We start from the raw sequence: 27,235 nt of genomic DNA, 5'->3' as shown, positions 1-27,235 counted from the left end.
CAATTTTCCTGTCCGACATTTAAAATCTTAGCATCACATTTTTGTATACTTGTAATGTCAACGTTCAGTGATAAAAGTAATTATAACTTTAAAGCAGAAATATGGAATACCAGAACCGCCATAAGGCGTAAAATTTAACGCCTTGTTGAGAGTTTACCACTATGTACGTGTTTATGACATAATGTTATGAGTTTCTTACGTTATACCACCCTCGTCCCCAGGTTTTTTTGCCTTTTTTATATAAAGTATTACGTCTTCTCTCATATAAAAAGGCAAAAAAACCTGGGGATGAGGGTGCTTGTATGCTCGCGAGGGTGTTCATATGCTCGCAATATTGTCCAAGAGAATCGATTCGCGAAAGTCCTTCAAATGTTTACGTTCTGGAAATGTAAAAAATTTGCGAATTTTCTTATTCGTGAAATTTTCTATCTACTAAAGCATAACTTCTCTTTATTATGCGATGCGAATTTTTCTTATATCATAAGAACTTGCTATGCGAACTTTTCATTATACAATGTACTATCTCTGTGGTTTCTCTTCTAAAAAAAGGGAGAAATCATATATCTCGCGAGAGTAATTATATAAAACATACTCATGCACATGTTAATGAAGCAATATACAAACATCCCTTTTATTTCTTACTCAACGATGACTGATTGACAGTGAGTCACACAATAGCATGAGATCACAATTTAATTGAGCCTAATTCCATTTCATTGTCGAGATGTTTTGCAATTTCAAGAGATAAAAGATTATATAAAAAGTTATACACAAACTTTTCAAAGCAAGATTTACTAAGATAAAAAAAGTGCTTATCACGTATGTAATTTTAACAGTAATCATTTTTAGTCAATTCTACATGACTCGCATAACTACAATGGTATGTGTATATTCAATTGCTTGTTTTTTGCCGATTCGATTTGATATAACGCGCGGTTTGATATGACGCGCGGTTTTGTAATATAAATCTTTTATAGAATGTAAAAATAATGGTTTATCATGACCGGCAATTTATTTTGATACATGATGTAACACCAAATCAGTAATGACAAGCCGTTTGGTTATTTTTTATTTTATTGTTATTCGGCGTGTCATTGTACTGATTATACGCATCATTACCCAAATTGTTCAATATCAGGTCCCACATAAAGATATAAGTTTTAAAAACTGAGAAAAAATTCAGAACAAGGTGAAGACATTATTGGCGATAAGTGCGTGTAAGTTAACTTTTTCAATCAAGCTGAATACAAGACTTCTTAAGTGTTGTATAGGAGAGATATGCAGGATATACAATATACCGTACGAATTTGTAGATAGGCTTCATAACTGCTGAAAAAATTATTCGTGAAGTTTTCACAGAATAGCGACATGTTCTTGGCAATATTTTAATTTTCCGCAACTTGAATATGCATGTGAATGTTAAATATGTAAAATGTAGAATGTATGTAAAATCAATACACCTTTCCCGAGACTTATTCTTTTGATGTGCCGCAACTTTTTCTGTTGAATTTTATAAAGGACGGACAACAGATTTCAATTCCTTATCAAAAATGTCATAAACAAAGAAAATTTCGAAACAATGCAGCAAGTAAACAACCTGCTATTCTAATTTAAAGATTTGTGGCATGTCCAACCTCTTTTTAAAAACGAGGCGGGACATGGTAACTTGAGCATTAAGAAGACACTGTGATGTATATCTCCTCAAAATAGCACTTTCTGTTGGCGTATCAAGTTAAACTTTTACACATAAATTAAACAAACTATGTTGAATTCAAATATGGTATTCATATTTTGCGAGTTTAAAAAAAGTATGACTCATGGTCTCGGGAAAGGTGTATACCTCCCTCAATGTAAAAAGTTGCGAAAATTCGTACTGCATTTTGATTCGAACGAATTTTTACCTTGCTTGCTTACGCTTCTCCCTAATAATAGACGCATATCTTGTCTGTCTGTCCACAAGAAAAGTGTCGTTTAACGGGCACACAAAATAGCATGTAACTTAAAGACGGACAACCTCGTGGATGTTTCCACGGATTAGCGACTAGTTTCTATAATAAAAGCTGTTATCTGTATGTTAACCAATATCAGGTCATGCACGAAAGGTACAAATAACAAATGGCTATCGACTAGTACTGTTCTAAGATGCACCTAAGTTTACTAAACACTTTTTAATACAACAAAACTTCATTTCGTATCTATGCAATTAGTCGCACAATAATTTTCCCATGGTGTACTTTTAAATATTGTTTTATACACGCCATTAATTCTTATATATAACTACGTATTATGACTGAGAAGTATAACTCGCTTGACAAGACCTATAATGTTGTTAAATAAGAAGCAAGGTATTTCAATTTTTTTATATCAAAAGTATATTTCACAGCATTTTTGGATTTTTACTTCGTCACACCCGTTCTTGAAGGTAAAAGCGCGTCGTTTAGAGCGCTAAGCTAATCAGAATGCCTGAAAACGTAGTGTAATTTTTTTTTAACTACATTTTCTTGTTTACTCTGGTCTGTTGGTTATACTTTCTACCTACCAAAATGCGTGCGCATAACTATTTTCTCATTGCAAAATCGTTATTTAACAGTTGTTACCGTCAACATCTCGAAATTTAAGAACTAGAGGGGGCTTATTGAAGTAGGGGGTATAATAATTTTCATCAAATCGATAGTTAGCGTGTTAATAAATTGGGGTAGGTTGATTTTCAAGGTCTTAAACAGGATGTTCCAATAGTTGGGGAGGTTGATTTTCTTTATCAACCCAATGACTTCGATTTTTTCTGACTTCTTTGTCGAAAGGTATTTCTTAGCTGTTATATTTTGTTTTAATGTTTCCCTCGTGTGAAGGAGAGGTATTAAATTAAAATGTAACAAGACGTATGATACACGTAAACAACCTCGCGAAGAAAGTTTATAAAAAGCTGTCTATCAAATTGTGATTTCTGTTACGAGATCTTCTTGAACGAAAAATTCCTCGAAATTTTAATTTTCGTTGGGTCAGTCTGGAGTTAACTGACTGACAGGAAGAAGAAAAACCACAAGCTGCACCTAAAATTTTCGAAATTCAGTAATCCCCCCCCCTCAAAAAAAAGGACCGGGTATAAGAAAGTCACTCAGTGAGAAAAAGAAAAATAATATACGATGTTAATTGTTTAAAAAAGGAAATGGCTTTAGTTAAAAAAATATATTACCAGAACTGTCACTCCTGTACGCTTATGACGCGGAGACAAATAAGAGGAAGGGAATCGAAAAATTTACGTTTTTCGGAGTGTTTCCGAAATCATATTTCACTATGTTGGCGTGTCATTAGCGTAGCGAAAAGAATTTCGCTCTTGTCATTAATTATATAAGGTGTAGCGTCTTCGTTTTTCTCTTACGTATTTTTGTGGAAATTTTATTTTTTGCAGACTACTTTCCAGGCATTTGGGGAGACCTTAACTCTGCCTACATTCACTTTGGAAAACTTTGGTGGAAACACCTTTACTTTACCAGTTAGTTAAATACATCTTTTCAACACTTATCTTTTTAAACAATATACAAGATGCAGAAGGTGCTTAAGCAATCTCGCTATTAAAAATGCACAACTATGAAACATCGAAAATGCAACCCAATTCTACAATTTCTGCTAACAAAAAATACAGCCTATCATTCATGGTTGAAAGTTGCGCGGTTGAAACGTTTATGGTCTTAAACGGCATTTAGTTGACAAAAAATTAACATTTTGATGTCACTATCATGTTCAGCCTACTTTTTTTGTTAACTGTGCCAAATTTTGTCGAAAATAAAGTAATTTTAATTTTTGGACCAATTTTGGCCTATAATGACATTTAGGTGATAAAAATCAAAATTTTGATGTCAGCATCATGTTCAGCATAATTTTTTGTCAACTGTGCTATATTTTGTCGAAAATAAAGCAGTTTTAATTTTTAGACCAACTTTGGCCTAAAATGACATTAAGCAAAACTTTGATGGCACCATCATGTTCGGCATACTTTTTTTTAACTTTGTCGAAAATAAAGTAGTTTTAATTTTCAGACAAATTTTGGCCTAAAATGACATTTAGGTGAAAAAAATCCAAATTATGATGTCACAATCATAATTTTTTGTTAACTGTGCCAAATTTTGTCGAAAATAATACCAATTTTGGCCTGAAATGTCATTTAGATGAATTACAAGTACTTTGTTACGAAGTTTAAATCTGTGACGTTGCGATTGACCATTTGGTTAGTTAGTTACGAGTTGGAAACACACCCTCGCAGGCAAGATAGTGAAAAGAAAAAAAAAGTAAAAATAGTGACCAAGATGAGATTCGAACACACGACTACTCCCGTGTCGGTGCTCAGAGAGGCAAAAATTTCCATTCTTGTAGGACAAATTTGCGTTTTAATACAAGCTCACGAGCTTGTAATAATTTTGAATTCTGGTGTATTTCCTTCCCTGCGATTATGTTACCAAAAGTGTATTTTATAAAATTTCGTCTCCTAAATAAATTCTTAGACTTGTAGTGTTGATTATTTTTTTGTATGATTAGAAACTTTTGTGATGTCACCAATATACGCTTTATATTTAGTGACTTCAAATAACGACGTGCAGTGCTGACGTGCGTTGATGAGACGGCAAAAACAAAGAAACTAGAATTCGGTTAGAATTAAATCAAATTATTGAACTATTATTGAATTATTGAAAAAAATATAAAGGATTGTTAAAGATTTTTTCTTCGCGATGGGAAAGGGCTTTTTTAAAAGATTTAAGCTCACTTCAAAATCACGGAAGCACACTCGCGTCACATATTACGATGTTGTGCGCAATTCACAGCCCAGCAGTCCTACGACCGGACTTTCCCGTTACGGGGAAACCATTGACGAGCGCATGGCGCACATTGTAAAAAAGAAAACAACGCCACGTATGGAAATTGAAGAAATCATAAAGGAAGAGATAATTGCTGGACGTCGACCGAAGAGTAGTTTAGAAGTTATTGAAGATGTATTATGCGGATCTTCGTCTGATATAGTTTATGACGAAATCAAAGGTTTTGATGATTTTATGATGTACTAAAACCTACGGAACTTACAAAAAGATATGCCATATTAGAGTATTTACTGCAAGAGATAATAAAGTCTATATTTATTAAACTTTGTATATATAGCATTGTGTTGAATATAAATTTTGTAACTATAATTAGCTACATTGGCTTGTATACGCCTTCTTGAACATTGAATTTGTATGCAAGATAAAGTGACCTGAATGAAACTGTTTGCGTTTTAGATTCTGATTAGAAAGGGAGGTTGCAACTGAGTTAAAAACATAGCTAGGGCGGTTGCGGCTGAAGTATCGGTTGCAGCGTTTAAAAGAGTTTGTATACGCCTTATAACGTCTCGTGTTTGTTTTTTTATATAAAAGAAATGCCAAAACACTTAAAACGAGTTGGTTTTAGGCACAGAATCGAGACACCAGATTTCATTCAATAATAAATATACATTTTATAGAAAAAGTAGTATGATGTAAACAAACCCATAACATTAATCTTGTTCCCAGTGCTCTTTATTGATAACAGTAATAACGAAGTGCTTTTCTGTTAGAGAGGAGACGACAACAGAGGAAGGAGTCAAAAGAAAAGAGCTGAGAATTCAAAATGAAAATAATTTACAAATTTTCTATCAACAATAACATATTTTTAACCTTAAATACAACTTGGCAGCATTCTTTGGTGTACGCTGATTCGTGTAAAAAAAATACTAAACCGCTTTGATAAAAAGCCCCTTTTCTTTTAAACATCTCCTTCGAATGAAAATGTAATAAAAAACATCTTTTACACCCCCTATAACAAATGTCACTAGATGTTTACTCGAACCGTGGTCGCTTTAGTAAATTACTCAACTTAATATAGCAGGAATATACGTCACGATTTATTCAATGGGGCATCTAAGACCGGGTAAAAACCCAAATCAACACTAATTTCAAAAGGGTGTGGACTGAAACTGTTCTTGCGTAGGTGAGTGTGTTATGATTCCTTGTCAAGGACGCACGAATTTGTCATCAAAGTTATCTTGAAAAAACTGAATTTTTCTTTAGTATCGAGGATTGTTGATAATTTGAATTTACTGATCAGGGAGCAAGATAAATGTAATTAGATGTAGTTCTAAATTTTAAATTTTATGTAAAACTCGCTACCACTATTTATGCTTGTCCATTTAAACTCATTTTAAAAACGTTTGAAGTGAAGTAAAGTGAAGAAAGAAATAATGAATTATAAATGATCCAATAACTTTATTATTTACGAAAAATTCTAAAATTGTGTTCGAAAGTTCTCTTGAAAACGAGAAGAATATATTACAAAGAAAATGTGCTAATAAGCCTGTTAAAGTCGCTACAAAAGAAATGGTTGGCAAGGAAAACGCAAACCGATGCAATCCAGCATAGCAGATATCGCTAACCTACATCCTCATTATTTTAATTCGATATAAATAATAACAATGTTTAAATTGTTTTAAATCGGAAAGTTAAGATTATATAGCAAGTGTATAATATATAATAGAGAAAGTATCATTTCTCCACGCTTTTGTTTTGCGTCACGTCCATTGCGAACTTATAACTTCTGCATCCGATCAAATTAATTTGCCATTAAACGCCCTTCAGTACATCATAAATCCGTCGAAACCGCGTACTTCTCTCATTTTCCGTTTTTCATACGAGGCGTCAATGTAATCTCCTTCGTAGGTGATTTCTTCCTCATCTGAGTTATCAGCGCTGTCTTCAAAGTACGCTTTTTCCGGAGCAGTTTTTTCAATTTTCTTGAACTGTTTTATATCGTAAAAGCCTTCCATGTTCGTGTTTGGTAAAGGCTGAGGATAATTATTTTCGTTCTTTAGAAAGTTTAATGATTGGGCGGCTGATAGACCTGGTAAATTATTTGAAAAAGGAACAGTTTGGGATGTACTCTCTTCTTTGGTTTGTTCAAAAGTATTGAACATGTTTTCGGTCTCTGCACTAATATCAGGACCAGATAAAAAGTTCATGTAACTGTCTGATATGATATCACTCTGTGGTCTTTTGTGATCTTTTTTCCTCGATTTGTTTCTAAATTTAGCCTTGTCAAGAAAACTAGATAATCGAGACGAATGCGACCTTGCTCTAAACTCGTCTTTTTCGTTGGAATCGTTTGGTGCTACATCCGGCGATATCACAGCATGCTTGCTGCCTTGTCTTGTTTTCTTAAAACTACCGAGACTAAATCGGCGACTTCCTTTTGTCTCTTCATCGGGTACTTCGACTCTAACAACAACTTTTCTAGGCTGGTTCTGGGCCGCTACCTCGGTAGGTTTAAATAGCGTTAATAAAGATTTGGGAACGTCCGAGGTGGAGTCACTTTGTGCTGCCTTTTTCTTGTTTACAGGAGGAGTGCTGCTGTCCTGCTGGTCTGTTTTAACGCGAGTTTCTTCTATCTTTTCAACAGATTCAATGTTTTTGTCTTTGCCGTGAATCAATCTATACAAATTCAAGTTCTCTTCTTTCTCGACTAAAATTGAAGTTGACCTTACAATTGTCTGTTTTTCTGGTTCAGTGGATGTAAGATCAGCATCTGGATGATTACTTGTGCCAATACTTTGCAATTTTTCATCTCTTGTAACCTCGTCATAATCAGGTGCAGGAATTGCTGGCATTACTTTAGTACTCTCCACCGGATAAGAAATTTCCAACTGTTTTTCTGAATACTGTTCTGCTTCCACCACAATTTGATTGATGTCTAACACAGGAACTTCTTCGATGTTTTCTTTTTCAACAGCACCTACATCCGCTCCCATGGCAGATGCTTTATAGTCAGGATCAGGGATAACTGGCATTTTGTTCGAGTTTTCCACCGGAGAAGAATTTTCCACCTGTTTTTCAGAATTCTGTGTTTTTACCGCAATTTGATTGATATCTAAAGCAGGAACTTCCTCAATCTTTTCTTTTTCAACAACACCTGCATCCAAGTTCATGGTAGGTGCTTCCTCTGCGATTACACTCTGACTGTTGGTCATTTTAAATTCTATGGTGTCGTCCTCATAATCAGGATCTGGGATTTCAGGATAGGATGGTCTGCTGGCTGGATATATATTAGATATTTCTGCATAAGGACTTTCATATGAAACGTCGAGCGTATGTTCTGTTTTATCAACATTTTGTAACTCTCCTCCTGGGATGATAAAAGTATTACTTCCTTGTTGATATTCTCCTGTGGTGATATAACTGCTGCTTTCACGATGGTTTTCTTCCATCACTGTATTCGTCAAATTTCCATCGTATTTTCGCTCGATCTCTCCACCTTGGTGCTGCTCGTCTAATTTGTTAGTTCTGTTCTTTATCACTTTTGCGTAAAGTGGCTCGGGAGAAGGTTCTTCAGGAGAAGGTGGTTGAATCTTACTTTCTTCCGCAAAACTTGTCGAAGACTTCTCCTTTAGTTTCTGCAGCAACTCCATTTTTTTCGGATTGTGCACGGCCTCTACATCCGAGGTTGTTTCCTTAGTTGTTTCGACGCTGTACCGAGTTTCGATTTTTTTTGATGCTGAATATCTTATAGCTTTCGATGTTTTTGGCATAACAGGAGGTGGTGGTGCTTTTCGTTTGCTTAGTTTTTCTGATATAGCGACGTCCATTATTGGGTCTGTTTCACTTAAATCTGCGGTATTAAACGTCGCTTTCTTGGATGTATTACTGGTCTTCTCAACTGCAATAGATCCTGCTTCCACTTTCTCCATACTAATTTCTTTTTCATGTTTTGTGGTTGACATCGAGGCTGTCTTATTTTGTATCATCCCTGTAGTTTCTGAATACAGGGTAGATTGTTCTTTGGAATTCCCCCAAAATAAGGAGTTATCCACGGATGTTTTCATGGGTTTTGGTTTAGCAGACACAATAGGTGGAGTGTGATTCCTTTTTGGTATAAGCTCAGCATCTTCTGAAGAGATTGCATGTGGCTTGAGTTCCTCCACGGAAGCTTGAGAATTGTTTGTAGCAATAAATGTGGCATTGCGGTTACTAGCTTGAATGTTATCGCGAGTTGCTTTAGGCGGTTCTACAACTCGCACGTCTGGATCTGGATAACTTTCAACGTTTCGAACTTCGGTTACCGTTGAAACTACCTCCTCTGTTATTTCTGGCTTTGTATACTGAGCATAAAATTCTGCAGGAGGTTCTGGAGGCATTATTGTTGTCAAATCAGTGTTTATCTTCTTCTTTGTTAAAGAATTGGGTTCCAAGTAACTTCTCGTGCGCTTGATTCCCTTTGATGAATCATTCAAAATGGGAGCAATGTCTTCTTTTTTGTTGACTACATCTACGTATCTCTTTACGGAAGACGATTTCTTAACCTGGTGTCGTTCTTTTATATTTAGATGTTCATGTAGAATGTCCTGGTCGGTTTTGTTTTTTTCTGGTAAAACCATTTGGACACCAATTTCTTTTTTATTTTCCGGTTTTGGTTGCAACTGCTCTGATGACGCTTGACCAACCGTCAAAATTGGTTTGTTAATTTGTAAACTCTGTGCTATCTCTTCAGCATTTTCTTTAGGCAAATTCACAGGTAGCGACATTCTACTTTCAAGTGGAGCTTTGCTGGATGCAGGTCTATCTCCCCTAACTATGTGATTTTCAGAAGCTTTTCGGAACAACATTGCTTTTGAGGACGACATGAATTCTCCACCAGACTGTCTATCTGTGGTGATGGTTGAAACACTAGATAAAATCTTTGAAGGTTCATTCCTTTGGATTTCATTTTGGTTTGTGACAGCAGGCTTCGTCGTGTCCAATATGGTGGTTTTAATGACTTCTTTACTTTGTGTAAGGCTAGCCTCTTTTTCTATAAAGTCGTGCTTGTTTGGTAGTTGAGTTGTGATGATTTCCGGATCTGTAGCCGCAGTTGATGCAATGTTCGTGGATACAGACTTCGATGTATCAGAATGTTTTTTGACAGCACTATGAATAACATCCTTTGCAGATGAAACGTCTGTTATTGTATCATTTTTTATGATTTCAGGAACAACTTTGGAGATTTTGCTACCTACGACGTCTGTGAACACGGGTGCAGGTATATTGTTGTTACTGCGTAAAGGCAACTCTGCTGTAAACTTATCGGCGTTATGATTTAAAAGTTGATTTTTTTGCTGATCTTGATTGTAACCAGTGGATTTTTGTTTTGATAGGAGCATTTTATCTTTTTTGGTTTTATATTTCTCGCTGTCTGATTTGGCTTTGGATAAACTTTTGTTCTCTTTCTTCTTCTTTTTACTGTCCTTTCTTGCTTTTTTTTCTTCAGACTTGCTTTGTTTACCATTATTTTTAGATTTGCTTTCGGTATGATTTTGTTCATAATATTCCACTGTAGATGCTAGTACATCAGGTTTACTATGATTCAAACTGGAATCATGAAACATCTTGTTCTTCTCTACATTTTTATTGGTGGTAGCCAGTCCTGGTGTTGATGATGGTTCTACTTTGGATACTAGCGAATCAAATGTTTTCTGGGAACCATGACTCTTCACCGCTACTACACTTTCGCTTTTTGTTACTGATATATGCTTCTCCAGGTTAGTTTGTGGGTATGTTTCAGGTGATTGTTTCATGACATAGTTTGATCCCAAAGTAGCTGTACTTGTTGTTGAAATTGTAGCTGCTTTAAAGGTGGAATCCAATTGACTTTTCGACGCTGCGGTTACTGATGTATTTTGGTTTGCATAAGGTGTTGTTACTGGCTTGTGACTGGTTTCTATTTGGGTTATGTTTGTTTTAGCAGCGGATTTTTTTAGATTTGATGTGGTAGTTGGTGCTTCTGAACTGGTTACTGCATGGGGTGTTCCCATTCGTTTCACTTCAGACTTTGCAGTTCCTGTAGGTTGGACAGTGGTTGTTTTAATCTCATCATCGGTTGTGTGTTTCTTTTGTGATTTTATCGATATGTCAGCATTTGATGTTTTCACTGTTGCGGAAACAGAAGTCGTAGCTGAATTTCTTGTTGTTTCTGTTGTTTTGATCACACGAGTGGATTCTGATTTTGTCTTGACGACAGAAGTTTTAACGTGTTCTCCTGTGTTTTGAGTTGCTGTTGTTCTATTTGGTGGGGCGGTTGATACAGTTCTAACAATGTCCTGTGTTCGAGTTTTTACAGTTTCAGTGGGTTTAGCTACAACGGACGAGATAACAGTAGGATCAAGCTGGCGTATGATCGTAGCATTTTCCGCATGTCGTTTGTGGTCGGATGTGACATGTAGGTTAACACTAGCTTCAGTCTTGTTGTTTGTCGGCTTACCATCGATGGTTTTAGTTGGTTTCGAATTAAAGGTTTGGACTTTCACAGCACTATCTGACTTTTGTTTTTTCAGTGCAGGTTTTCTCACTTGAGGAATAGAGCTGTCAGAGTGAGTTGAATGTGTTTTCGTTAGACGTACTTTCCTTTGATCATCACTAGTGGGTCCGCGTTTGGTCTTTTCTTGAGTCTTTTTTTCCAAATTAGTTTGCTTTTCTTTAACATTTTGCTGACGTGAAACATTAGTCGTGGTATAAACAGGTTTGCTTCCTTTTGAAATGTCATGTTTCATTGGTACAATATGGTTAACCTGGTTTGCAGTTTGAGGCGTAGTTAAAGCGGTTGTTTGATAATTCACTTTTGCTTCAGATAGCTTTAAAGAGGAAGTAGAATCTTCAGTGGGACCTTTTACAGTTGTTTTTCTGTAAACTGGATGGTCTTTAGAAGTACTGTTTATATTTTTCGTCCTTTCTGAGTTGGAATTAGTACTTCTTTCACTTGTTTCTTCTGTGGAACGTCCGTTACTAGAACTAACATGATCTGTGATAACTTCAATACTTTTCGGCTTCTCCACATTTTCTTCCCTCTCACGTTGCTTTTTCAACTGGGCTAAAGTTTGGCTAGATACAACAACAATTTTAGAACTTGCACTTGTGGCGGATTTCGCAGTTGGTTTCCAGTTTTGCTCTTTTACTTCAATCATGTTAGCTTGTTTCGAAGCAGACTTCTTTTCCTTTACTATATTATTCACTTTTTTAGATTCATTTTTCTTTTCAATTTTTGGCGCCTTTTCTTGACCAGCTAACGTTATCGTCTTGTTTGCTCCATTTTTAATGTTCTCGCTTAACTGGTCAGATTTTACGGCATTAGGATTAAAGAAGATTGGTTGGTTGGTCAGGCTACTACTTCCAGTAGGCTTACTCGATGAAGCTGTTTGAATTTCGTTTAGGATTTTAGTATTATGCATACTTGGAGGTTGTATTGTTTTCACGATTTTTTCAACGTTTTCCCCTTTTTTCTCTTCTTTACTAAGAGATGGTCCGGCTGAGGAATTTACAAAGCTTTTAACAGCACCGTTGTTCGAGTTGGAATTTTCAGAATTGCTAGCAGGTTGGGAGTAAAAAATCGACGTGGGTATTACGTCGGGGACATTGTTGTTTACGGTTGAAAGTTTATCGGAATTATTTGACGAATTAAGTTTAATTGCTATAGATGTTGCATCCCTGCCTACAGATGAAGAAGTCGTAGTCGGATTAACACTGCCAGGTGAAAACGCATCGTAGCCATTTTCTGTTTCCTCTGCATCGCCTTTGATGAATGAACTAAGCGGCTGCACCTTTTTTGACGAGGTTCTTTTAACACCTGGTATCACACTTGGTTTGGAACTTTCAACGGGTTTTATTCTGGGCAATGTCTTGATTGGTCCGCTTTCATTCGGTACTATATTCATAGCATAGTTGATAACTTTTATATTGTTGACAATCGGACGGACCGCATGGGATGATTCTTCCTGTGGAACGCTTTCCGTCGTCATCTTTGCAGGTAGATCTAGAAAAAATAAACAAATCAACATATACAGTAAATTCTAAAACGCATTTAACTTAATCTAAACGTTTTTCTACAAGTCGTTCCTAATGTATCTTCAATTTTTTTCCGTATGTTTGTTTTTTAAAAAAAATTAATTTCAGTTTTAGCCCCTTTACAAGCCATTCATGTTTCACAATGAACACACTTCATTCTATAATCGTTTTTAGTAAATTTTTGAATCCCTTACTTTTGGTTGCTAGTAATTTTCAGTCTGGTCCAAGCACAAATTTATTTTATTTCCAGCACAAAGTAGGGATTTTGGCAGTCGCTTTAAATAGAATAGGGGTATTAATACACGAAATATTGTGCAACTTTTAAGAAACCTTACTGCGAAAGATAGATCAGATTTTAAGCTAAATGCACACGCTGAGTCAGTATATGTTAAAGAGAGCTATAAAAAGAGGCTCGCGTTTTTTTTTATCACTTGTCTTTGTTGGCACCTGTTTACTTCTGTTTACTTACTAGAGAAAATAAATTAGGGCGAGTTCAGCTGCAGCTGGCTATGCATACTGAATTATGGTTATGGATAACGTGACAAATAGTCGCCATGTTGATTGCATAGAAGACATATTCTGAGCAAGCATTGTCAGTATTCAAGTGGTGGAAATAACAATGTAAGCGGTTAATAAGGGTATGATGGGTACGTACGACTTTTCGATGTAAGAATTCCTTTTTGCCAAAATAGATTTTTTAAAATAGATTGAAATTGCTTAAAACGTATGATGAAGAATAAAGCTACAACTACAACGCCAATTTCGATGTTCGACGCCACATGTAATTATGATATTTTTATGCTAGATTTACACAGTTTAAACTTATTCATGATCTCAGTATGGTATTTTTATCAAATTTGTGGGCCCTAAGGTGAACCTTTCCGTGTGCGGCAGACGTGTTCAAAGCTTTTTTTCCGATTCTACAACTTACAGTACAAGACTTTCTTTATAGCGACTCAACGTATCAAGGATGGGACCATCTACGCCGGAAAAGTATGTAATTTCTTTCAGTACGCATGCACAAAACAAGTTAAACCTTGGAGGAAAGAATACGGAAGGAGAAACAACTCTTTTAAATCTATTAAAACACTGCGTGAGGTTCTAGCAGGTGTCTGTATAGAAACTTAATTTGAAATTTTGGCGGTTGTGTGACTAAATTATTCGTGAAAAACAATTCGCAACTATGATTGGTTATAAAAACAATTAGATAATTTGATGATGAATTTGATGAATCCGTATTCTTTCCTCCAAGGTTAAAACCAGCAAAACAAAGTTGCCGTTCTCTCTCCGAACATTTCTAGAGAAGAATTTTTAAGGTTGTTCTATTTGGGTAGAACGTTTAAAAAAAGTAATACTTTCATATGACAATACTACTAACAAAAGCACGCAGAAAAACAATCTCTTCCCCAGGAGTTCTTGCCTTTTTGACATCGAGACTGGCGGCGAAGAAACTCGCTTTGGCACCAGGCAACAAGCCATGGGGACAAAGGTTTTTCCATAATTATTGTGTTCGGCGGTTAGTTGACAGTTTTTCCTAATCGTTTCGCATTATTTGCAGTTTTAAAATCAGCCATAATTGTTTAGATTCTGTTTTTCACTTTGCGAAAAATTAAAAACAAATATGGCGCGTTTTACATATGGCAGCCTATAAAAAAAACTTACTGACCATACCATTGCAGATTTCCATGCTTAGCAAGATATTATAAGTGGAACATGACAATACACGTTTTTTTTGAACAACCGAGTTTCTCAGAAATCAGGTTAAGATTTGGGTTGAAGTCTAAATATTTTCTCATGCTAATATTATCTTTCCATTACGCATTTTTTTTTATGCAACAACGGGGAGTAAATTGGTCATAAATTCATGTCTGCTTGGTTCCTTCAGAATACCGCCATGCGGGCGTAGCAAATCTTCTACATGTTTCAACTTTTGGGTGTCGGTCGTGAAAATTCGGATTTTGTATCTTAAATTCTGAGACAAGAGTTGCTTGTTTGTTTTTCGGTTGGATTTTTTCTACGCTCGCTATTTTCCTAATTTTAGTGTTTCACCGGGTTTAAAAAGTTTCAAATTTATCGTAGCTACCCGGTACACTGCCGCATTTTTATGGAAAGGGACTGGGAACTAGGTGTATTAAAGCGGTCCTAAGAGGTAAGCAATTGTGAAAGTTCGGGGCAACATTCGTTTTGTTGTTATCTCATACTCTGTTATGAAACGGTACAAGAAAAAAATAAGACTATACTTAGATATTCCTGATACTTTATTTCCAATAAGGTATCTTCAAACTAAATTGTTGTGGATAATAAATATCACTTAGTTGTCACTTATAGTTAGATTAGCTACCCCCAGTCATATAACCTTGTCCAATCCCTTATTCTGAAGACGAAAATAAAAACATTCGAATTTTAACTTGCATTGCAAGAAAGGTCTTCCTGAGACAAGCGTAAATTTACAGCGTTGTGTTCTCAAATATTTGTAACATTTGTAATCTTACGTCTATTTAACCGGTGGTATTAGTATTTAGAAGTGCATTTGCCAAGGGTAAGTTTTTTTATTAATATACCATGCATGCTGCTTTGTGATGCCAGAAGATTGTATTTTTAAATGTAGTTGCTACCAAACGCGTTTTCGCTACCTAAACATTTTTTATACAAAAAATCATGAAAATAGGTGTTTTTAGCCGGATTTAAGCCCAACTTAAGTGTGCATTTGCCAAAGACAAGACTGTTCCTGTGGAGAAAGAAAAAAGCACTTCAGAAAAAAAATATGCCGTAATATTAGAATCGATTTAGAAGCGATATTTTTTTTGATTTTGCAAAAAATGGAAGAAAATAAAATTATGACTTTTTTGGTAACAAAAAGCATACTTTCCACGCCTCAAGCCGCTGTATTTCTATTTTGGTTCAAAAATGGCAGCAAATGACTTAAGATTTTACGCAAAGTTCGCTGCCAAAAATTATTGTAAACTGGTTGCTAAGTTTCCAGCTAAATCTAAGCCACAGCTTTTAGCAACTCGGTTGTTTATATACAAAAGTGGAATCGTTAAAGAATTGCGTTTACAAGAGTTAAGCAAATTTCCATTTTTTGCTTTTGCATCAGAAGATTTTACCCTGTCTCAAAAATTCTTAAAAAATCAGAAGGCAGATTGCCCTGTCACGAGATTGTTGATGCTCTAGAAATCCGCTCACAATCGTGACCATTTAATTTTTTTTCTTTTTACGTATCTGTGACCAATTATGTAACATTGCTAAGTCATAAAACTGTTGAGCTTGTATACGACGTTTATGGGTGTGTTTTCGCCCAAAGAGATCAAAGGTATCTTAGTACAGTAATATATGTAGCTATCAATCGACACCAGGCAGAATTGTTAAGCTATAATCAAGGTTAAAAATATTGATAAATAAATAGGAATTATTTACCGCCAAATGAAAATGTTGTGAGATTTTAACCTCCTCAAGTGGCCTAAAACGCATCTTCTGCACAAACCTATCCTATGTTAGCAATAATAGAGTAAAAAGATGGCGGGTGTGACGAGCCCCCGGGCCACTTAGGTTATCACAGAACGATGATTAAATTGCGCTAGTAAAATTAGCGAAGCAGCCCAGAAAAGGAAGGAAGTGCGAAATTTGAACTTTTTTACTTGTAAAAAGACTAAGAACGCTCTCTAACGAAAGCAAGTTACTATTTTCTGTGTGTTATATATATTGTGAAATAATAGGAAAGGCTAAAGTCAACATAATTTACCAGACGAATAAATCTGTGAAAAATTTGCAAAGCAGTTTTGGAAATAATCGAAGTAAAATTTGTTTGTTAGAACGTTAATAACAAAGTCAAAACAATATGTCTAACCAAGAAAAAAGGTCTATCTATGATAGTCAATTACTTCGTTTCATTCGTTCAAAAAAAAATTCTCTAAGAAAGATATACTTGTCAGTTATTAAAGCGAAAATTGATTGAACTTCTCAGCATAAGATTTATCCCTACAAAATGTAATAAATATAAAAAAAGTTATATAAATCATACCTTACAACTTCACATCAATCACTCTATATAGGTATTTATCTTGTAAAATATAAACACAAATCTCTCTTGAGGATATTAAAAACTTTTTTTTATAACGTTTTTCGCATTGCAATTAATGTGTCCCTATGCGATTTAGAAATCTTGATACAGCCATTCCTTTTTTATATAAAAAACATTTTAACTAACTGGCTATAGAAATTAAAATTGCTCGCATTCAATGTTTCGTTAAGGCCTATTGTTTCCTATGTCATTGGTTCGTTAGTTCCACGTGATTAGTTTTCGTTCAATATTATTATTTTCTTATCTATTTATTTGTGTTTAATATTACTTACATGCAGTTCGACATTTTAATAACATGCTTGGCATTTTTAGGATTTAATTTGTTGATAGTAACTCCCCATTTCTGTTTTTAAAAAAATCACGCGGTATTACTGTTAATATCAAGAACTCAACGTTTCATCCTCATATGAAAAAAAGAAAACATCAGGCCCTGGGACTGAAGTTGTAGTGTTCTCAAATATTTAAAAAAGAAGAAATTATGTTGTTGGGCACCAAAACTAAACCTCGTCTCCAGGGCTTTCTAGGCGTCTTAGATTGGGGCCAAACCATGATGTAAAAACTTAAAAAAACCGTTAAAGGCAAGTTTTGTTTTACCCATGTCTGTGGTTAAAATATTCCTGAAGAAATTTCGCCATGCTTTAATAAAATAAAAAGTGTTGTACACTGTGTTTTCAAATCGTGTTGGTGTGTAAAGGAGTGGGGGTTATAACCATCTTTTTAAACTCATCCCGTGCGCCGCTGTAACTAATAATAAAGATAAGGAAGTAGTAACGAGATAGTGAACAGAAGATGCAAACGTGAATCAGTCACTGTGTTACTCCCAAAAAGTGTAGAATGCTAGCAGTGTTTCCAGGGAAAACGGTTATCCAGCGATTTTATTCTCACTGTATATCCTGTTAAACTAATTATTAATCATTAATTAAGCACTCGATAACCCGATTAAAAATAATATGATTTCTGTTGGAATTTTCTACTAAGCAAGATAAAAAAGAAAAACAATGTCTGTTTTGGATGGATCTTTTCTATTCTGCTGGTGCTTTAAGATTTCCCAACAAATTGTTATGCCAGACGTGCGAATATCGAAATGTTAAACTGATTAAAGTTTTTAGTAGTTATTATATAAGTTCATTCATAATTATATGTTACAAATTTATCGTAGAAACTAGAAACCTAGCTAGAACCTAAAATGCCTTTGTTTGGAGGGAAAAAGGATAAGGATAAGGAGAAGAAAGAAAAATCAGACAAACAAGACGAAATAGCTGACGCTTCTAAGGAAGAACGGGTTCGAAAGATTCAGGAAGAAAATAAAGCTCAACAAATGGCTAGACAATTAGCTTTTAATGCCCAGTTAGCACATGGAAGCCCCACTGCCAAAATAGGAAATTTTTCAAACGTGAAAGAACTTTATCAAAGAATATCTGAAGGGTTGAATGTGCCCTTAGATGAGGTATTATGTTATGTTATGTAAAGAGCTATTAGCTGTTTATAGAGCTCAAACGCTTGTATATAAATCTGCCTTCAGGCTGCCAGTGACATACAGTTAAGGAAAAACTTTTAAATGCTGTAACAGTATAATTAGATAGATAAAACTTTTAAATGCTGTAACAGTATAATTAATACATTACCTTAAAATTAAATCTATAATATAGCTTCAATAAGCAAATCATTACCTAACTATACTGTGTTACATTTTAAATACTAATATATATGTATATATACAGCCTGGTTGCATTGTCTTTTTGTACTTTAATGAACGTGTAACTTAAAATTTGGCCTACCAACAGACATATTAAAATAATAAGCAGTGGAAACATGGACTTGCCACCATCTTGCATGTACATGCTGTTTTGGTTGAATGAAAACAAGATGAATATTACAGCTTATTTAAGTGATTCTTCTTGAGCTTTCAAATCAATCTTACAAAGAATCGCCATAACGGTCTTTGATGATTTGAATCAAGGAGCGTGATTTTGGAAAACGTAATCTTACAAGTAAGTGAATATCACTGACGGAATCAGATGTAGGTTGATTTACGTCTAGAGTTCTGTAATTGAACTGCGATGCAGTTTTGCCATTGTAATATTAATCGATGTAGTTACATAATACTATTGACTATGTTCATATGAAATTCAAGTGTTCTTAAAATTAGTTGAATCTAGATGAACATTTGAAACATTGAACAAAAAAAATTAAAAAAAGATTATTTAGGTGAGGAAGTTTCTGCGTAAAAACACACATTCCTTCATCAATTTTTTTATTGGCTTAGAAAAGTTGTAGGTCACATTTCCCTTCTTCCCAGTACTAAAAGAAGGTGCGACTTTCAGCTTAAGTGTGTGAATCTTGCTTTTAACAGTTTAAATCAGTGATTTGCTGTTTAAGTAGGATGCAATAGACGCCTAAAAGAGGTGTAGTTTATTTATAATGTAACAGCATATTTTACAGTTTTTCCTAACTGACAAAAAACTGTCACGCTTTTTCAAATTTTTTTTTTGCATCGTATATATACGCCCATTCCCTTGCTTTGCAAATAACGTCTTTGGAATGTTAATAATGTCAGATTTTTTAAGTTTACATCTTGTTTATGTCTGTCATAAATGAGTTGATTAATATGATTTTCTACTATAGAGGGAGATGCTAACCAAAAGTCACAAATATTTGATGTTAAAGTTACCTGACTAACCCTATATTTTATGACAATTTTTGCCACACAGAGTGGAATAAAAATAGAACAACAAAAAATATTTATATGCTTGTTAGTTGTCTTCCCACAGCCATTATCCACCGCCTTATAATGCTGATCATGAGTGCCATGGATTCTGAGAACTAATTTGAAGTGGTGCACAATAGCTTCATTTACACAATGCATTCCAGTTATCCATAAATATTGAATTTTTATTTGCAAAATGGCTGACTAATCCTATTTCAGAACTCAGTCAGTTCAACACCACATATTTGTGATGTCTACATTTTCTTTAATATTGAAAACAACAACTACAAAATCATCCTTTTTGCTATCTGCATTTAGCATGTTGCCATCAACATGTGGCTGTCCACAGGTTTCTTAAAGAGCCCTTTATCATGCAGTCACTTTTGTTGCTTCATATCAGAGTGACCTTTGGCTTTATTAGAGGTGTTCCTGTTGTTTCATTGTAATTTCTTAAGGTCATACCTTTATGATACCTTTATGATACCACAATACCTTTATGAATAGACTGAGATGATTTCACCTATAGTATCTGCATATTATGCAGATGTTTTTAGGTCTTAAAACTTAACATGCTAAACCATAATGTCTAAGCTTGTAATTTTAAGGAAACTGTTTTGATGTTGGTACGGTTTCTCAATTTTCATCAGTAACCATATCAATGACCTGCTGTATTTAAGATGGAAGATATAATGTCACATCCGTGTATATATGTGGCAAAATTGTTTCTGGTGAGAAACCTCCAGTTTCTCCATTGAAACAGGTCGCATCATCATTCTCTGCTTAATGCCAGCTTTCTGTGCTATAGCATGGGTTGGACAGGGTATATTAATAACACTCTTCCAATCTGATCCAGATTAGGTTAGATCTAAACTCACATTCCTTTGCATCAAGACTGTTCTTATTACATTCTGTCACAAAAATTTGTAAGTTAAGGAAAATCACAAAAATTAATCTCCAAAAGTAGACAAAAAATAATTATATAATTGCATAAATAACTGTAGTATATAATTAAAGAAAAATCAAATTAGAATATATATAGATTTAAAATTCAGGCAATTGCTTTGCTGGGGTGCTGGTGTGAACAACCATGTGAATTTTATTTCCAGTCAGTTTTGTTTTCCTTATTTTAACCCTAGGATAATGTTAAAAAGATAGTTAAGAATTAACTTGACAAATATTGAGAGGCTCATCAACCTCCATAAACTATTTAAACTGTTTAATTCAATGTATTTCCGTATATTTTAAAAAAATGGCATTGGGATTTTAGCTGGCACTGGTTGCTAATGTGTTGCATTTATAAGAATAAAAAAATTAAGTGGGCTACAAGTTTTCGCACAAAAAGACTATTGTTTTTTTACAAAAATCTTTTTTCTTTTCAAACTTAGAACTTTGTTAGCTTAGAGGCTTTGTTAACAAGAGAAAACCAGATTACAAAAGTCTTATCTTAACCCTTTTTTTGGATGAGAGGGAAAGTGGTTAGGGTTTTTACTACCCCCATCGGTTTATGTGATTAACTAGAAATGTATTAAATCTATTGTTTTCCATTTACGAGAAGGTGTGGAACTTTTATTGCTATCAGTAAAACAAAAGTGTGATTTTTAACATTTCTTCCGTAATGAAAGTTTCATAAATTTAAATTAAAAAGATGAAAAAATTAAAAAAAAAATTTTTTAAAGCAGTTTTTCCATGCCTCCCAAAAACTGCCCAATTCCCCTCTATTTTAAAAGTCTCCTCAAAACTCCTTATAATAATACAGGGAGTGTGTGTCTGTCTGTCTGTAACAGGCAAAGTGGATTTTTTTTATTTATAATCTCTAAACCACAATATATCTGTAACTGTTTGTCAAAAGTATATGATCCTATACATTTTCTTAATCAGCGTTTCAAGATCTACACATTGAAGGCAACAGATACACTTAATGTCACCAAATTTCTGTGTTTTTGTGGATTTTTGCTTACATCAGCAAAATTCCTAAACCCTTAAATCTTTACATAATGATACTATATACATTATTTTGATCGGCGTTTCAACATCTACACGTTACAGGCAACGGATAAAATAAATTTCGCCAATTTTGTTTTAGAAATGCAATGCTGACATCAGTAAAACATCTAAAACAACCCATTGTTTTTGTGGCTAGTAAGTGGATTTTTCCACGTGCTTTATTGACTAGTTTTTAATAAATGTAGGAATAAACACTTTCCTCAATTTTCCTATTACAAAAATTTTGTCACATTTTTGTTTACAAAATGCATTGAAATTGTTACAAAAATAATTTTCTTTACTTGTGACGTTATTCTTTAAAATCTCCCGCAAATATTCTCAATATTTTCATAAAAATTTATAAAAATATGTAAATGTCTTAAAATGTACTCAAACTTGACTATAAAAGTAACGGCAATGCTGACGTCAGCAGTTGTAACTCATTTCCACTTTGGTGAGCTACATGCTGTGCAAGTTTTATAGAAGTGGCAAATCCCCCCTTCTAAAAAGGTCTCAACCTGCCCCAAACCCTACCTAAACAGGGTTAAGATAGCTTTATCGATAGGAACATGTTTTGACAGTGGTACCAACAAAGTTATCATATATTTATTTTTTTTTGTTCTAGATTTTATTTTGTACCTTAAACAGTCCAAAAGTGGATATGGAGAAACTGCTTGGTGGACAGATCGGTTTGGAAGATCTTATTTTTGCGCATTGCAAAGGAAACTGTAAAAACATTACCATATCTAAAGATGCTGCTGCATTAGGTCTCACAATTACTGATAACGGAAACGGTTTGGCTTTCATTAAACGCATTCGAGACGGTAGCGTGGCAGCAAAGTATGAGCAGATGCACGTAGGTGATCATATTGATTCAATAAACGGGAAATTCGTTGTTGGATCGCGCCATTTTGAAGTTGCTAAAATACTAAGGGAGCTGCCGGAAGGAACTGAATTCACTTTGAAATTATATGAACCAATGAAAGGAGGTTTTGGTAAGTTTGACTTTGGCATATAATTTTTTGTTTTCTGAGTATTAGGTGATTTTAACTGGGAATGTATAACTATTTTTAGATGGTATTGCTCCAAGGCAAGGCAAAGGTAGCTCGTCTAAAAATACAGAAATAGTTGGTTCAGGTCGCGCTACTCTCAGATTACGTTCGAAAGGTCCTGCTGTCGTGGAAGAGGTATGTTGTTTACTTTAGGAAAAAAGGTGTTTGTGGAAAAAACTTTTGCGGTTTTTGGAAAATTCGTAAAAGTATATTTCCAAAGAAAATGAGTTGGTGAACCGCGAAATTTTTTTCCCTGTATAATTTTTTAAATAAAAATTAACTCAGGGAATTTTATTTTATAATACAAAATTCATAAAAAGTTCTTTTCCATAAAAAAATGTTATTAATAATACAATTGATTTCACTGTGTGTGTCTTACAGAAGTAAGTTTTTCTTATGATTTTTCAATATACATTTTTTAAGGCTCCGTCGTGGGAAGGGAAAGCAATAAGTAGAATAGATGATCTCTTGGAAAAGTTTCTTGGTATCAGAGATCCGGAGCTAGGTTAGTATGTCTTTTATTTTGACATTTACCAATGCTGCTAATCTTCGCATTCTATAATTTGCTTATTTTGCGCGCTTGTAAGTGTGAATTGGAAAAAACTTAGTGTCAAGTCGAATTAAAAAATATAATAATACCCCACACACACCAAATAAAACTGGTTTAATTTAAACCGGTTTTCATTAAAACTCAGTTTTTGCCATTCACCTAAAGTTGAAAACACATTTGCAACGATCAAAAATAAGATTCATTATGCTCAAAATTTTTGACTTAAGCCTCTTTGAAAGGAGTGAGATATATTCTCTAGTCAGAACCACGAATAAAGTTTATGAAGAACCTATCAGATAGCTAGGTTACACCATAACTAGTGCAGTTTAAAAAACACGTGGGTAGGCGACCGCCAGCGGGCTGTACACGAAATTCTAAATGGATGCATTTATCACATGCAAGATTTTTCGAGTGCGAAATATTCAAACCCTCAAAATTCGCGAAGGTTTTTTTTTTCGCGAAACTGCGTAAGAATTGTCTACCTGACAAGTTTCAACTCTCGCGGTCACAAATTTTCGCGAAAAAAGCTTTATTTTACATTTCGGACCAAGTGTACGCGTACGTTGATGGAGATAATGCTTTTTTATGGAGTTAATTAATTCTGGAATTTTTCACCACTCATTTCAAAAATGGTACACGCGGTCGATAATGTTTCTTTAACTAAAAATTTGCAAGTAGATTACAACAACAAGTTCACACTTTTACAACTTCGCCTTCAGTGTCTTCAGATATAAAGCGTCATGTTTACTTTGCGTATTTTAATGAATATTTTAATCCTTTTTCAATCTAAATTTTTTTTCTTAAGTTTATATAATACAACCACTATAGTTTGACCAGCATAAACTACACCAAAAGGTTTTACTCTGAAATAACAACTTAACCCGAATTCAATCTCTATTGTTATTGAAATTATTTATCCAGGATTTCCTTTTTGGTACTGTTATCAACGACGTTTCTCCGAAGAGGGTCCTAGAGCATTTAGAGCTCCCTTTTGAGCTTCGAAAATCGTGCAAGCACAACAATCGCTCAACTAAACAACCGCCTAAGATATCAATCCTATTCTCTTGCTAAGCGCTAAGCAGAAAGGATAGATTCACACTTTTGTAGTCTCTGGCATAGCTCGGCGGGGGTTTGAAATCAAGACCTCCCGTACTAAAAGCGAACGGGTCTACCACAAGACTACCAGTCTTCTAATGTTGTGAACAACTTTCTCGTGTTTGCAGCACGCCAGCGATCCGTCATTTTGTTAAAAAAACACGATTAAAGTAAAATATGAAATATATAAAAAATAAAATAATTCAGGTTTAATATTTGAAAATTATATTCTAATAAGCGTTTTGTCTCAATGATTAGAATAGGGCTTTGATCGAACCTTTAAGCTGAAGTGGCGGTTATTTATATGGTTTTATGGTTTTCGAAAGTTTTTGCGAAAATTTCTTCTCGCTAAATAAAGAAGAAAAAATTGAAAAAATAATTCGTGGATATTTTTTCTCTCGGAAGCTACTAGCTAACGTGTTGTGAAAAAATGGCGATAAACCAATAATTTGCTACATTGTCGTTGTAAGTGTTTTTTTATTCTTTTTATTTCAGCAAACACGCTTATTGACCTTGGTAACAATTTAGAAAATCCAAGCGATTACGCTCTTGCTGTTGATGGCCAACTTGGAGACTTCGAATTCCCAGATGATTTTATCTTTGACATATGGGGGGCAATCAATGACGCCAAAACTGGCCGAATAAAATAGATTTTTTTTAAATATAATATAGGAATTTATACATTTAAATTTTTTTAAGGTATCTTACGAACTTCCCATATTTCGTTTTTGGGCACATCACTTATGAAAATACGGAAAGAATCTTATTGTATAAGATCATGTGAGTATTATAAACATGAGAAAATGATTGCAAACTTTTTTTAATAAGATTTTAATTTATGAAGCTTGAAACTCCTTTTTTCAATGAGTATCCCGAAGGGAGAAAAATAAGGAAAATAACCCAAAATTTGAAACAAAAATCAATGCAGCTTCATTAAATCGTTCTTTTCATATGTAATCATTGGTTGGGTTGTGGGAAGAGGCTTGTGTTGACGTCAAAATTTTTAAGACGTTCTCTGCAGTTTTCACGTTTTGTTTCTTGGTTAGTAGGGCGTTTGGTGAAAAGTAGGGCGTTTAGTTAAAAAGTAGGGCGTTTAGTTAAAAAATAGGGCTTTTGGTTAAGGAGTAGGGCGTTTACTTGAAAATTAAGGCGTTTGGCCTCCACGGTGTATATTTTTATTGCAATTTACTTTGTTTAGTATTTCAATTTATCTCAATTTAGGAGAGAAGAGAAAACAGAAAGGATTTTTTTTATGTTCACATATTTTTTTTTTACGAACAATTTCCTGTGCATTCTTTTAAAGAATAGTTTATTCTTTTATGTTGTTTTTTGTTTCGATTTATTTTCATGCTTTGTGTCTACCGGTGTTTCCGCTTCATATATAATGCAATTTTTTTTTAGACTGTTCTGTTCTCATGTGTCGCATATTATATTCTTTCATTTCATTTTATTCCTCAAGTTTATTCTTCGTTTCGGATTGTAGGTGTTCTTTGTTGTTCAGGCGATATGTATAGCGCTAATGGCTAGATATTACGGTAACACAATTTTTAACGCAAAAAATTTTCTATTTCTTTTGGATTTAAGGTGTTTTTGTTATTTACGCGCTGTGTATTTGGCGCTAATGGCTAGATAGTGCGGTAACACAAAAATTTTAACGCAAAAAGTTTTAATTTTAATTTTTCATATTTACTTTTTCTAAGATTTTTTTTGAAGTAAGTACTAGTTTTCTTCTATTCTTGGTTTTTAAAGCATGCTTAACCATACATGAGACTTTTGGGTTTATACAACCTCGTCCCCAGGACTTGTTCAGGCCTTTCAAATATAAAAAGCCTAACAAGTCCTGGAGACGAGGGTTATATCGCCACATAATACTGCAGGATTACACATACTTTGAGGCCACATTCAAAGTTTATTTATAGGAACATACAATGTTATTATTTAAGTGGGAACACATGCGTCTATTAATTTTTATTCATTCGTTTGTTTCTTTGTCTGTTCGTTTGTTCATTTATTCATTCACTGATATATTTATTTCTGTTCATTCATTCATTCATTCATTCAATCATTCATTCTTTTCTTACGTACTTTAATATATAAACAATTTTGACCCTTAAGATAGCAAGCACTGGGAACAAGGTTTGTTGTGCGCAGGATATATAAATAGATTAACTTTATATGTACGATTTCTGTGTAGAAGGAAGAGAATTATTAATGACTGAGTTTTGATTTCTGGCCACATTGTTCTCCCATGCCAAGATGATACCACATATAAACGAAGGATATGACTTGTAACGAGAAGAGGGAAGGTTGGCAAAAATATGAATGTTGTTATATTATCGACCTTTTACAAAAACGGCGGTACTAAGGGCAGTGGCACGATAAAGGCAACCGTTGTGATAATATATGACCTTTGAAAGCGAAAGCGCGCGTAAGATAATTAAAATATTGAAATTATTTATTCAGGATAGCTTTTTTACTTCTGTTGGTGCTGCTATCAACAGAGGTCCTGCTGTGATGGAGGTTCTAGTGCATTTAAAGCTCCTATTTAAGCTACGAAAGCCGTGCTAGGACAGCAACTGCCTTAGTTATCAATCCTATTCTCATGCTGACGCTAAGCAGGAAGAAACAATTTACACCTTTTATAGTCTCTGGCAATACTCAACGGGGTTGAAACCCAGGACCTTCCACACTGGAAGCAAACCATCTATCACGAGGCTATCAGTCGGTACTAAAGAGGAATGCAAAAAAAAACATTTTCAATATAATTGCGAATGAAGTGATATGCCTTTTCTGCAGGGGGAGACGCTCTTTTCTTTAGTTTTATATCGGGACGGCGAGGCGTCGAGGTTGGATAAAAAAAATTTAAATAACTCGATTTTTGAAAGATCTTGGGTACGAGGTTGA

General features: G+C 34.4%; 2 protein-coding genes and 1 long non-coding RNA gene across 3 annotated transcripts; 2 read left to right on the top strand and 1 right to left on the bottom strand.

The window, feature by feature from the left end:
- The first annotated feature begins 758 nt into the window (after positions 1-758).
- LOC130630412 (uncharacterized) lies at positions 759-5,252 on the top strand. The gene is made up of 2 exons (XR_008982069.1): positions 759-1,217; positions 4,573-5,252. It is a non-coding gene; the product is annotated as an uncharacterized LOC130630412 (long non-coding RNA).
- A 361-nt stretch (positions 5,253-5,613) lies between these two features.
- LOC130630410 (mucin-2-like) lies at positions 5,614-17,045 on the bottom strand. The gene is made up of 2 exons (XM_057443901.1): positions 16,885-17,045; positions 5,614-12,831 (listed from the first exon to the last, which is right to left on the bottom strand). The coding sequence occupies exon 2, from the start codon at positions 12,815-12,817 to the stop codon at positions 6,635-6,637; it is 6,183 nt and encodes a 2,060-aa protein (XP_057299884.1). The 5' UTR covers positions 12,818-12,831; positions 16,885-17,045; the 3' UTR covers positions 5,614-6,634.
- Positions 17,046-17,934: 889 nt separating this feature from the next.
- Positions 17,935-26,543, top strand: LOC130630406 (PDZ domain-containing protein GIPC2-like). Its single transcript, XM_057443899.1, has 5 exons — positions 17,935-18,391; positions 22,260-22,629; positions 22,709-22,821; positions 23,110-23,191; positions 24,827-26,543. Exons 1-5 carry the CDS (start codon positions 18,131-18,133, stop codon positions 24,979-24,981), a joined length of 981 nt encoding a protein of 326 aa, XP_057299882.1. The 5' UTR covers positions 17,935-18,130; the 3' UTR covers positions 24,982-26,543.
- The last annotated feature ends 692 nt before the right edge of the window (positions 26,544-27,235 follow it).

The sequence above is a fragment of the Hydractinia symbiolongicarpus genome, chromosome 2 (assembly GCF_029227915.1).
Source record: "Hydractinia symbiolongicarpus strain clone_291-10 chromosome 2, HSymV2.1, whole genome shotgun sequence".
NCBI lineage: Eukaryota > Metazoa > Cnidaria > Hydrozoa > Anthoathecata > Hydractiniidae > Hydractinia > Hydractinia symbiolongicarpus.
The sequence above is the reverse complement of the archived record's forward strand: the minus strand, read 5'-3'. Positions and strand labels throughout refer to the sequence as shown.